Genomic DNA, 13329 nt, shown 5'->3' with positions numbered 1-13329 from the left:
TAAGTCAATATGTCTGCTATATGTCATGTCTATATGTCAGTATGTCTGCTATATGTCATGTCTAAGTCACTATGTCTGCTATATGTCATGTGTATATGTAAGTATGTCTGCTATATGTCATGTCTAAGTCAGTATGTCTGCTATATGTCATGTCTATACGTCAGTATGTCTGCTATATGTCATGTCTATACGTAAGTATGTCTGCTATATGTCATGTCTAAGTCAGTATGTCTGCTATATGTCATGTCTATAAGTCAGTATGTCTGCTATATGTCATGTCTATATGTCAGTATGTCTGCTATATGTCATGTCTATACGTCAGTATGTCTGCTATATGTCATGTCTATACGTAAGTATGTCTGCTATATGTCATGTCTAAGTCAGTATGTCTGCTATATGTCATGTCTATAAGTCAGTATGTCTGCTATATGTCATGTCTATATGTCAGTATGTCTGCTATATGTCATGTCTAAGTCACTATGTCTGCTATATGTCATGTCTATATGTCAGTATGTCTGCTATATGTCATGTCTATATGTCAGTATGTCTGCTATATGTCATGTCTATATGTCAGTATGTCTGCTATATGTCATGTCTATATGTCAGTATGTCTGCTATATGTCATGTCTATATGTCAGTATGTCTGCTATATGTCATGTCTATACGTCAGTATGTCTGCTATATGTCATGTCTATACGTCAGTATGACTGCTATATGTCATGTCTATATGTCAGTATGACTGCTATATGTCATGTCTAAGTCAGTATGTCTGCTATATGTCATGTCTAAGTCACTATGTCTGCTATATGTCATGTCTATATGTCAGTATGACTGCTATATGTCATGTCCAAGTCAGTATGTCTGCTATATGTCATGTCTATACGTCAGTATGTCTGCTATATGTCATGTCTAAGTCAGTATGTCTGCTATATGTCATGTCTAAGTCACTATGTCTGCTATATGTCATGTCTATACGTCAGTATGTCTGCTATATGTCATGTCTAAGTCACTATGTCTGCTATATGTCATGTGTAAGTCAGTATGTCTGCTATGTCATGTCTAAGTCAGTATGTCTGCTATATGTCATGTCTATAAGTCAGCATGTCTGCTATATGTCATGTCTATAAGTCAGCATGTCTGCTATATGTCATGTCTATAAGTCAGCATGTCTGCTATATGTCATGTCTATAAGTCAGCATGTCTGCTATATGTCATGTCTATACATCAGTATGTCTGCTATATGTCATGTCTATAAGTCAGCATGTCTGCTATATGTCATGTCTATACATCAGTATGTCTGCTATATGTCATGTGTAAGTCAGCATGTCTGCTATATGTCAGTATGTCTGCTATATGTCATGTGTAAGTCAGCATGTCTTACTCTCGTGACAGTATGTGCCTCTGAAGCCCTCCTGACAGTCACAGCTGAACTGTCCTCCCGCCTGGCTCCGACAGCGTCCGTGAGGACCACACACGTTGGAGGAGATGTACCGCTCTCCTCCAGGGGTACTGTTGGATCCCACGGCAACCGTGCAGCTGTCAATCACTGTGGGTGGGGGGGTGGGGGGGGGAGGAAGCATCTTCGGGTCTTAGGATTTATACAACGTTCTTCTATGTATTAAGATTGCAATCGCCGCACACTAGATGCATGGCACTGACACCCACTACAGAACATATAGACCTGAACCCAGGCCTCATACAGAAAGCAACTCAGGGTAGTTCTGGTACCAATGTCCTCTTAGTCACTATGACAACTCAGGGTAGTTCTGGTACCAGTATCCTCTTAGTCACCATGACAACTTAGGGTAGTTCTGGTACCAATGTCCTCTTAGTCACCATGACAACTCAGGGTAGTTCTGGTACCAGTGTCCTCTTAGTCACCATGACAACTCAGGGTACCAGTGTCCTCTTAGTCACCATGACAACTCAGGGTAGTTCTGGTACCAATGTCCTCTTAGTCACCATGACAACTCAGGGTAGTTCTGGTACCAATGTCCTCTTAGTCACCATGACAACTCAGGGTAGTTCTGGTACCAATGTCCTCTTGGTCACCATGACAACTCAGGGTAGTTCTGGTACCAATGTCCTCTTAGTCACCATAACAACTCAGGGTAGATCTGGTACCAGTATCCCCTTACACAGAGACGCTTTATGAACACAGACCCAGGTTTACATTCCGGTTAAAAAACACAGACACACGTCGCTGACTGAGCGATCAATTCTTCTCAGGAAGTGTAAACATGGAGGAACAGCAGCAACAGGAAGCTGTTACGCTGATCTCTCTCACTCTGCACTCCTGTCTGGTCTAGTTAACACACAGAGCTGAATCTAAACCCCAAACACTATACTAACACCAAGAGAGAGAGGGGTGGGGAAATGAGAGAGGGGGAGAACGAGCGCGAGAAAGGGGGAGAACGAGCGCGGGGGAGGGAAACGAGCGCGGGGGAGGGAAACGAGCGCGGGGGAGGGAAACGAGCGCGGGGGGAGAGAAACGAGCAAGGGGGGAGAGAAAAGAGAGAGGGAGAACGAGCGAGGGGGAGGGAAACGAGCGAGGGGGAGGGAAAAGAGAGAGGGGGAGGGAAACGAGCGAGGGGGAGGGAAACGAGAGAGGGGGAGGGAAACGAGAGAGGGGGAGGGAAAAGAGAGAGGGGAGAGAAACGAGAGAGGGGGAGAGAACGAGAGAGGGGGGAGAGAAACGAGAGAGGGGGAGAGAAAGAGAGAGGGGAGAGAAACGAGAGAGGGGAGAGAAACGAGAGAGGGGGAGAGAAACGAGAGAGGGAGAGAAAGGAGAGAGAGGGGGAGAGGAAACGAGAGAGGGGAGAAAACGAGAGAGGGGAGAGAAACGAGAGAGGGGAGAGAAACGAGAGAGGGGGAGAGAAAGGGAGAGAAACGGAGAGAAACGAGAGAGAGGGAGAGAAACGAGAGAGAGGGAGAGGAAACGAGAGAGAGGGAGGGAAACGAGAGAGAGGGGGAAACGAGAGAGGGGGAGGAAAGGAGAGAGAGGGAGAAAGGAGAGAGGGGGAGAGAAACGAGAGAGAGGGAGAGAAACGAGAGAGGGGAGAGAAACGAGAGAGGAGAGAGAAAGGAGAGAGGGGGAGAAACGAGAGAGGGGAGAGAAAGGAGAGAGAGGGAGAGAAACGAGAGAGGGGAGAGAAACGAGAGAGGGGGAGAAACGAGAGAGGGGAGGGAAAGAGAGAGGGGAGAGAAACGAGAGAGGGGAGAGAAACGAGAGAGGGGGAGAGAAACGGAGAGAGGGGGAGGAAAGGGAGAGAAACGAGAGAGGGGGGAGAGAAACGAGAGAGGGGGAGAGAAAGGAGAGAGGGGGAGAGAAAGGAGAGAAAGGAGAGAGGGGGAGAGAAAGGAGAGAGAGGGAGAGAAAGGAGAGAGGGGGAGGGAAAGGAGAGAGGGGGAGGGAAACGAGAGAGGGGAGGGAAACGAGAGAGGGAGGGAAACGAGAGAGGGGAGAGAAACGAGAGAGGGGGGGAAACGAGAGAGGGGAGGGAAACGAGAGAGGGGAGGAAACGAGAGAGGGGGAGGGAAACGAGAGAGGGGGAGGGAAACGAGAGAGGGGGAGGGAAACGAGAGAGGGGGAGGGAAACGAGAGAGGGGGAGGAAACGAGAGAGGGGGAGGGAAACGAGAGAGGGGGAGGGAAACGAGAGAGGGGAGAGAAACGAGAGAGGGGAGGGGAACGAGAGAGGGGTGGGAAACGAGAGAGGGGGAGGGTGGGAAGGGGGAGAGAAACGAGAGAGGGAGAGAAACGAGAGAGGGGGAGAGAAACGAGAGAGGGGAGAGAAACGAGAGGGGAGAGAAACGAGAGAGGGGAGAGAAACGAGAGAGGGGGAGAGAAACGAGAGGGGAGAGAAACGAGAGAGGGGGAGGGAAACGAGAGAGGGGGAGGGAAACGAGAGAGGGGGAGAGAAACGAGAGAGAGGGAGGGAAACGAGAGAGGGGAGAGAAACGAGAGAGGGGGAGAGAAACGAGAGAGGGGGAGAGAAACGAGAGAGGGGGAGAGAAACGAGAGAGAGGGAGAGAAACGAGAGAGGGAGAGAAACGAGAGAGGGGAGAGAAACGAGAGAGGGAGAGAAACGAGAGAGGGGGAGAGAAACGAGAGAGAGGGAGAAAACGAGAGAGAGGGAGAGAAACGAGAGAGAGGGAGAGAAACGAGAGAGAGGGAGAGAAACGAGAGAGAGGGAGAGAAACGAGAGAGGGGGAGGGAAACGAGAGAGAGGGGGAGGAAACGAGAGAGAGGGAGAGAAACGAGAGAGAGAGGGAGAGAAACGAGAGAGAGAGGGAGAGAAACGAGAGAGAGAGGGAGAGAAACGAGAGAGAGGGAGAGAAACGAGAGAGAGGGAGAGAAACGAGAGAGAGGGAGAGAAACGAGAGAGAGGGAGAGAAAGAGAGAGAGGGAGAGAAACGAGAGAGAGGGAGAGAAACGAGAGAGAGGGAGAGAAACGAGAGAGGGGGAGGGAAACGAGAGAGAGGGAGGGAAACGAGAGAGGGAGAGAAAGGAGAGAGAGGGAGAGAAACGAGAGAGAGGGAGGGAAACGAGAGAGAGGGAGGGAAACGAGAGAGAGGGAGAGAAACGAGAGAGAGGGAGAGAAACGAGAGAGGGGGAGAAACGAGAGAGGGGTGGGAAACGAGAGAGGGGGTGGGAAACGAGAGAGGGGGAGAGAAACGAGAGAGAGGGAGAGAAACGAGAGAGAGGGAGAGAAAGGAGAGAGAGGCACGACAGAGGACAAGGTGGGCGTACCTTTGCACGTGCTGGTGTGACAGTGGTCTTTGAGGTGAGAGCAGTTTTTTCCTTCGTAGTCGTCTGAACAGGCGCAGTAGTGACCTGTAGCCAGGTTGTAACATGCGGCTCCGTTCTGACATGGGTTGACGAGGCAGTAGTCTATGTCCAACTATAGAGAGAGACATGTTTACATTTTGGTCATTTACCAGACACTCTTATCCAGAACATCTTTCAGTTAGTGTATAACACTAAGAACTATATAAATATATATATATATATATATATATATATATTTACTTTGCAAGAAAAACCTTCAAAAAAAGTGTAGTTATGAGAGACAAGACCATGGAAAGAGGTGTAGTTATGAGAGACAAGACCATGGAAAGAGGTGTAGTTATGAGAGACAAGACCATGGAAAGAGGTGTAGTTATGAGAGACAAGATAATGGAAAGAGGTGTAGTTATGAGAGACAAGACCATGGAAAGAGGTGTAGTTATGAGAGACAAGACCATGGAAAGAGGTGTAGTTATGAGAGACAAGACCATGGAAAGAGGCAGACAGAGAGACGGGGTTCAGTACTAAACACAGACCAGCCCACAGCATCCTCCCGACAGAGACTTTCCAGGAAATACCACACACACACACACACGCTTATAATGAAGGTTGATCAGTGAACTATAGACAGGTTGGAGGGTGGGGTAGTCTAGTAGACAGGGTGGGGTAGTCTAGTAGACAGGGTGGGGTAGTCTAGTAGTCAGGGTGGGGTAGTCTAGTAGTCAGGGTGGGGTAGTCTAGTAGACAGGGTGGGGTAGTCTAGGAGTCGGGGTGGGGTAGTCTAGTAGTCGGGGTGGGGTAGTCTAGTAGTCGGGGTGGGGTAGTCTAGTAGTCGGGGTGGGGTAGTCTAGTAGTCGGGGTGGGGTAGTCTAGTAGTCGGGGTGGGGTAGTCTAGTAGTCGGGGTGGGGTAGTCTAGTAGTCGGGGTGGGGTAGTCTAGTAGTCGGGGTGGGGTAGTCTAGTAGACGGGGTGGGGTAGTCTAGTAGACGGGGTGGGGTAGTCTAGTAGACGGGGTGGGGTAGTCTAGTAGACGGGGTGGGGTAGTCTAGTAGACGGGGTGGGGTAGTCTAGTAGTCGGGGTGGGGTAGTCTAGTAGTCGGGGTGGGGTAGTCTAGTAGACAGGGTGGGGTAGTCTAGTAGTCGGGGTGGGGTAGTCTAGTAGTCGGGGTGGGGTAGTCTAGTAGTCGGGGTGGGGTAGTCTAGTAGACGGGGTGGGGTAGTCTAGTAGACGGGGTGGGGTAGTCTAGTAGACGGGGTGGGGTAGTCTAGTAGACGGGGTGGGGTAGTCTAGTAGACGGGGTGGGGTAGTCTAGTAGACGGGGTGGGGTAGTCTAGTAGACGGGGTGGGGTAGTCTAGTAGACGGGGTGGGGTAGTCTAGTAGACGGGGTGGGGTAGTCTAGTAGACGGGGTGGGGTAGTCTAGTAGACGGGGTGGGGTAGTCTAGGAGACGGGGGGGGTAGTCTAGTAGACGGGGTGGGGTAGTCTAGTAGTCGGGGTGGGGTAGTCTAGTAGAGGGGGTGGGGTAGTCTAGTAGTCGGGGTGGGGTAGTCTAGTAGTCGGGGTGGGGTAGTCTAGTAGACGGGGTGGGGTAGTCTAGTAGACGGGGTGGGGTAGTCTAGTAGACGGGGTGGGGTAGTCTAGTAGACGGGGTGGGGTAGTCTAGTAGACGGGGTGGGGTAGTCTAGTAGACGGGGTGGGGTAGTCTAGTAGACGGGGTGGGGTAGTCTAGTAGACGGGGTGGGGTAGTCGGGGTAGTCGGGGGTCTAGTAGTCGGGGTAGTCTAGTAGACGGGGTAGTCGAGTAGACGGGGTGGGGTAGTCGAGTAGACGGGGTGGGGTAGTCGAGTAGACGGGGTGGGGTAGTCGAGTAGACAGGGTGGGGTAGTCGAGTAGAGTAGTCGAGTAGAGTAGTCGAGTAGAGTAGTCGAGTAGACAGGGTGGGGTAGTCGAGTAGACAGGGTGGGGTAGTCGAGTAGACAGGGTGGGGTAGTCGAGTAGACAGGGTGGGGTAGTCGAGTAGACAGGGTGGGGTAGTCGAGTAGACAGGGTGGGGTAGTCGAGTAGACAGGGTGGGGTAGTCGAGTAGACAGGGTGGGGTAGTCGAGTAGAGTAGTCGAGTAGACGGGGTAGTCGAGTAGAGTAGTCGAGTAGACAGGGTGGGGTAGTCGAGTAGACAGGGTGGGGTAGTCGAGTAGACAGGGTGGGGTAGTCGAGTAGACAGGGTGGGGTAGTCGAGTAGACAGGGTGGGGTAGTCGAGTAGACAGGGTGGGGTAGTCGAGTAGACAGGGTGGGGTAGTCGAGTAGACAGGGTGGGGTAGTCGAGTAGACAGGGTGGGGTAGTCGAGTAGACAGGGTGGGGTAGTCGAGTAGACAGGGTGGGGTAGTCGAGTAGACAGGGGGGGGTAGTCGAGTAGACAGGGTGGGGTAGTCGAGTAGACAGGGTGGGGTAGTCGAGTAGACAGGGTGGGGTAGTCTAGTAGACAGGGTGGGGTAGTCTAGTAGACAGGGTGGGGTAGTCTAGTAGACAGGGTGGGGTAGTCTAGTAGACAGGGTGGGGTAGTCTAGTAGACAGGGTGGGGTAGTCTAGTAGACAGGGTGGGGTAGTCTAGTAGACAGGGTGGGGTAGTCTAGTAGACTAGTAGACAGGGTGGGGTAGTCTAGTAGACAGGGTGGGGTAGTGGGGGTTAAGGGGAAGGGTTTCAGTGTTGCTTACCAGGGATAGAATGGGAACTAAGTTAAGTTAAACAGTCGGGAAGGTTTTGAAAGCTGCACCAAAACTTACCTGACAGAGTTGTCCCGAGAATCCTGGCAGACAGAGACAGGTGAATCCGTTGATCTGGTCTTGGCATCGCCCGCCGTTCAGACATGGAGCGCCGGCACACTCATCCACATCTCTCTCACAGTGGTCTCCAGAGTAACCCGCAGGACACACACAGCGGAACCCGTTCACCAAGTCCTGGAATCCACAACGTGTTTACTATACACCACTAGCTAGTTTGACTAGCTACATGCTCCAGAGACCTATTTAATCTAGCTGGCCAGAGACCTATTTAATCTAGCTGGCCAGAGACCTATTTAATCGAGCTGGCCAGAGACCTATTTAATCGAGCTGGCCAGAGACCCCTTTAATCGAGCTGGCCAGAGACCCCTTTAATGTAGCTGGCCAGAGACCCATTTAATCTAGCTGGCCAGAGACCCATTTAATCTAGCTGGCCAGAGACCCTTTAATCTAGCTGGCCAGAGACCTATTTAATCTAGCTGGCCAGAGACCTATTTAATCGAGCTGGCCAGAGACCCCTTTAATCGAGCTGGCCAGAGACCCCTTTAATGTAGCTGGCCAGAGACCCATTTAATCTAGCTGGCCAGAGACCTATTTAATCTAGCTGGCCAGAGACCCCTTTAATCTAGCTGGCCAGAGACCCCTTTAATCTAGCTGGCCAGAGACCTATTTAATCGAGCTGGCCAGAGACCCCTTTAATCGAGCTGGCCAGAGACCCCTTTAATGTAGCTGGCCAGAGACCCCTTTAATCGAGCTGGCCAGAGACCCCTTTAATGTAGCTGGCCAGAGACCCCTTTAATCTAGCTGGCCAGAGACCTATTTAATCTAGCTGGCCAGAGACCCCTTTAATCTCGCTGGCCAGAGACCCCTTTAATCTCCCTTAGAGAACAGGAAGTGTTCGGCTAAAACAGGATGTCAGTCAGGGAAGGGAAAAGAGAAGAAGAGTGTTGTCGGAAGTAAAGGGCAATACCAGCTCCAACAGTAATTTAACACAATAATGTTGAGGGTCCTTTAATCTAATGTGTCCAAGGACTCTCTCCTCTCTCCACTCCTCTTCCTCTACATATTTCATTTCATTGAGGGATTCCAGAACAACTTAAAAAACTCCCCAGATGTGTTACCTTCCAGAGAACAGAACGCTACACAACTGTTGCCATCTTTTCTATTTTTTTTTTTTTAAAGCTGTAAATTGACTTTGTGGTGTGGAAAGAAACCGTAAACAAAAGGACAAGCTGAACACATAAAACAAGTGTTTGATATCTCCGATACGAGACAGATTAACGTATTTGTAGGTCCCCGAACAGAAACATACCCTGCAGGTTCCTCCGTGCTGGCATTGGTCCTTGCAGTCATTGATATCTAGATGTGGGGGGGGATGACATATTTTTAAAACACCATATAATGTAACTGTCTGGATAATATGATGTTTTTAACATAATAAACCCACTAACTACTTCATAACTTCCTCTCTGCTCGACCCTCGATAAAATCCTTCATAAACTGCTGGTACAGAACTTAGTAGGGTGTAAGGCAATTCTTACTATCCCTGAGCCAAGTGAAAGTAGCACTGTGTGTGTGTGTGTGTGTGTGTGTGTGTGTGTGTGTGTGTGTGTGTGTGTGTGTGTGTGTGTGTGTGTGTGTGTGTGTGTCTAGAGCTAGATTGTTTTTATCCTTGGCTTCCCAGAGATAATCAACTATCCTTGGCTTCCCAGAGATAATAAACTATCCTTGGCTTCCCAGAGATAATAAACTATCCTTGGCTTCCCAGAGATAATCAACTATCCTTGGCTTCCCAGAGATAATAAACTATCCTTGGCTTCCCAGAGATAATAAACTATCCATGGCTTCCCAGAGATAATAAACTATCCTTGGCTTCCCAGAGATAATCAACTATCCTTGGCTTCCCAGAGATAATAAACTATCCTTGGCTTCCCAGAGATAATCAACTATCCATGGCTTCCCAGAGATAATCCACTATCCTTGGCTTCCCAGAGACAATCCACTATCCTTGGCTTCCCAGAGACAATCCACTATCTTTGGCTTCCCAGAGATAATCAACTATCCTTGCCTACATGGGACTCTAGTAATGATAAAGGATCCTCATCACTGGACACAAGAACACGCTTGTACACACTGCCATCTCTGTCTGCATTGCAAATGGCGCCCTATTCCCTATATAGTACACTACTGTAGACCAGGGCCCTATTCTCTATATAGCCCACTACTGTAGACCAGGGCCCTATTCCCAGTACACTATAGACCAGGGCCCTATTCTCTATATAGGACACTACTGTAGACCAGGGCCTTATTCCCTATATAGTACACTACTGTAGACCAGGGCCCTATTCTCTATATAGCACACTACTGTAGACCAGGGCCTTATTCCCTATATAGTACACTACTGTAGACCAGGGCCCTATTCTCTATATAGTACACTACTGTAGACCAGGGCCCTATTCTCTATATAGTACACTACTGTAGACCAGGGCCCTATTCTCTATATAGCACACTACTGTAGACCAGGGCCCTATTCCCTATATAGTACACTACTGTAGACCAGGGCCCTATTCTCTATATAGCACACTACTGTAGACCAGGGCCTTATTCCCTATATAGTACACTACTGTAGACCAGGGCCCTATTCTCTATATAGTACACTACTGTAGACCAGGGCCTTATTCCCTATATAGTACACTACTGTAGACCAGGGCCCTATTCTCTATATAGTACACTACTGTAGACCAGGGCCCTATTCTCTATATAGTACACTACTGTAGACCAGGGCCCTATTCTCTATATAGTACACTACTGTAGACCAGGGCCCTATTCTCTATATAGCACACTACTGTAGACCAGGGCCCTATTCCCTATATAGTACACTACTGTAGACCAGGGCCCTATTCTCTATATAGCACACTACTGTAGACCAGGGCCTTATTCCCTATATAGTACACTACTGTAGACCAGGGCCCTATTCTCTATATAGTACACTACTGTAGACCAGGGCCTTATTCCTATATAGTACACTACTGTAGACCAGGGCCCTATTCTCTATATAGTACACTACTGTAGACCAGGGCCCTATTCTCTATATAGTACACTACTGTAGACCAGGGCCCTATTCTCTATATAGTACACTACTGTAGACCAGGGCCCTATTCCCTATATAGTACACTACTGTAGACCAGGGCCCTATTCTCTATATAGTACACTACTTTGGATCAGGGCCAATAGCGCTCTGGGTGAAATTACATTGACTGTGCTGAGAGTGAGTGAGTGAGTGAGTGAGTGAGTGAGTGAGTGAGTGAGTGAAATGAGAGAGAAATGGTGAGAGTGAGAGAAATGGTGAGAGTGAGAGAAATGGTGAGAGTGAGAGAAATGGTGAGAGTGAGAGAAATGGTGAGAGAGAGAAATGGTGAGAGTGAGAGAGTGAGAGAGAGAGAGAAAGAGACACACACAAAGAGAGACCTGGCTCTCAAGAGAAGACAGACTATATGTGCACTCTGCCCACAAAATGAGGTGAAAACTAAGCAACATAATAGAGACACATATTTCCCTCAGATTACACAGACCCACAAAGAATTTGAAAACAAACAATTTTGAAAAAACTATCGTATCTGTTGGGTGAAATACCACAGTGTGACATCAACGCAGCAAGATGTGTGACCTGTTGCCACAACAAAAGGGCAACCAGTGACGAACAGACACCATTGTAAATACAACCCATATTTACAGTTGAAGTCGGAAGTTTACATACAATTTCGGACATTTAATCCTAGTAAAAGATTTCCTCTCTTAGGTCAGTTAGGATCACCACTTTATTTTAAGAATGTGAAATGTCAGAATAATAGTAGAGAGAATTATTTATTTCAGCTTTTATTTCTTTCATCACATTCCCAGTGGGTCAGAGGTTTACATACACTCAATTAGGATTTGGTAGCATTGACTTTAAATTGTTTAACTTGGGTCAAACGTTTCAGGTAGCCTTCCACAAGCTTCCCATGATAAGTTGGGTGAATTTTGGGCCTATTCCTCCTGACAGAGCTGGTGTAACTGAGTCAGGTTTGTAGGCCTCCTTGCCTCGCACACACTTTTTCAGTTCTACCAGCACATTGTCTATAGGATTGAGGTCAGGGCTTTGCGATGGCCACTCCAATATAGAGGTCGACCAATTAAATCAGAATGGCCGATTAATTAGGGCCGATTTCAAGTTTTCATAACAATCGGAAATTGTTTTTTTTTGGCGCTGATTTTAAAATATTTTTCATACCTTTACTTTTTAATGGCGGTTTTGGAGCAGTGGCTTCTTCCTTGCTGAGCTTTTCAGGTTATGTTGATATAGGACTCGTTTTACTGTGGATATAGATACTTTTGTACCTGTTTCCTCCAGCATCTTCACAAGGTCCTTTTCACACCAAAGTACGTTCATATCTAGGAGACAGAACGCGTCTCCATCCTGAGCGGTATGACGGCTGCGTGGTCCAATGGTGTTTATACTTGGGTACTATTGTTTGTATAGATGAACGTGGACCTTCAGGCATTTGGAAATTGCTCCCAAGGATGAGCCAGACTTGTGGAGGTTGACCATTTTTTTCTGACTTCTTGACTGATTTCTTTTGATTTTCCCACGATGTCAAGCAAAGAGGCACTGAGTTTGAAGGTAGGCCTTGAAATACATCCACAGGTACACCACCAATTGACTCAAATGATGTCAATTAGACTATCAGAAGCTTCTAAAGCCATGACATCATTTCTGGAATATTCCAAGTTGTTTAAAGGCACAGTCAACTTAGTGTATGTAAACTAGTTTTAACGACTCAACCTAAGTGTATGTAAACTAGTTTTAATGACTCCAACCTAAGTGTATGTAAACTAGTTTTAACGACTCAAACGTAGTGTATGTAAACTAGTTTTAACGACTCAACCTAAGTGTTTGTAAACTAGTTTTAACGACTCAAACTTAGTGTTTGTAAACTAGTTTTAACGACTCAAACTTAGTGTTTGTAAACTAGTTTTAACGACTCAAACGTAGTGTTTGTAAACTAGTTTTAACGACTCAAACGTAGTGTTTGTAAACTAGTTTTAACGACTCAAACTTAGTGTTTGTAAACTAGTTTTAACGACTCAAACGTAGTGTTTGTAAACTAGTTTTAACGACTCAAACGTAGTGTTTGTAAACTAGTTTTAACGACTCAAACTTAGTGTTTGTAAACTAGTTTTAACGACTCAAACGTAGTGTTTGTAAACTAGTTTTAACGACTCAAACGTAGTGTTTGTAAACTAGTTTTAACGACTCAAACTTAGTGTATGTAAACTAGTTATAACGACTCAAACTTAGTGTATGTAAACCTCCGACTTCAACTGTACACGTTAATTTATTTTCCCTTTTGAACTTTTTGCACAAACCCCCGAGCTGACAAGGTACAAATCTGTCGTTCTGCCCCTGAACAGGCAGTTAACCCACTGTTCCCAGGCCGTCATTGAAAATAAGAATTTGTTCTTAACTGACTTGCCTGGTTAAATAAAGGTAAAATTAAAAAAAAAAAAAACTCAACAGTTGCAACAGAACAGTCTTAGTTCTACTCACTGATGTCACATTTCTGTCCCGTCCAACCAGGAACGCACTCGCAGAAGTATCCACCAATCAGGTTGCGGCAAGAGTTGGCGTTGACACAGGGCTTGCTGTCGCATTCGTTGGCGTCTTGAGGAGGAGGAGGAGTTGAATAACACAGCATGGAGTGAAGGCTGGTGTGGACATTATG

At 47.5% G+C, this 13329-nt stretch overlaps 1 protein-coding gene and 1 long non-coding RNA gene across 11 annotated transcripts in view; one reads left to right on the top strand and one right to left on the bottom strand.

Moving 5' to 3' along the window:
* The window catches only part of jag1b (jagged canonical Notch ligand 1b), a 132916-nt gene that overhangs the window by 60515 nt on the left and 59072 nt on the right, over positions 1 to 13329 (bottom strand). For all 3 annotated transcript variants that reach the window (XM_052496089.1, XM_052496081.1, XM_052496086.1), the window contains exons 10-14: positions 13155 to 13268; positions 8880 to 8926; positions 7571 to 7744; positions 4752 to 4902; positions 1382 to 1546 (exon numbers count right to left, since the gene is read on the bottom strand). In XM_052496089.1, the coding sequence (XP_052352049.1) occupies positions 1382 to 1546; positions 4752 to 4902; positions 7571 to 7744; positions 8880 to 8926; positions 13155 to 13268 (651 nt within the window). The remainder of the gene's footprint in view (positions 1 to 1381; positions 1547 to 4751; positions 4903 to 7570; positions 7745 to 8879; positions 8927 to 13154; positions 13269 to 13329) is intronic.
* LOC127915745 (uncharacterized) overlaps positions 13285 to 13329 on the top strand; it is a 2170-nt gene continuing 2125 nt past the window's right edge. For all 8 annotated transcript variants that reach the window (XR_008091951.1, XR_008091948.1, XR_008091917.1 and 5 more), the window contains exon 1: positions 13285 to 13329. This exon is cut by the window's right edge. This is a non-coding gene — a long non-coding RNA (uncharacterized LOC127915745).

The sequence above is a fragment of the Oncorhynchus keta genome, chromosome 3, assembly GCF_023373465.1.
Source record: "Oncorhynchus keta strain PuntledgeMale-10-30-2019 chromosome 3, Oket_V2, whole genome shotgun sequence".
NCBI classification, from domain to species: Eukaryota; Metazoa; Chordata; class Actinopteri; order Salmoniformes; family Salmonidae; genus Oncorhynchus; species Oncorhynchus keta.
The sequence above is the reverse complement of the archived record's forward strand: the minus strand, read 5'-3'. Positions and strand labels throughout refer to the sequence as shown.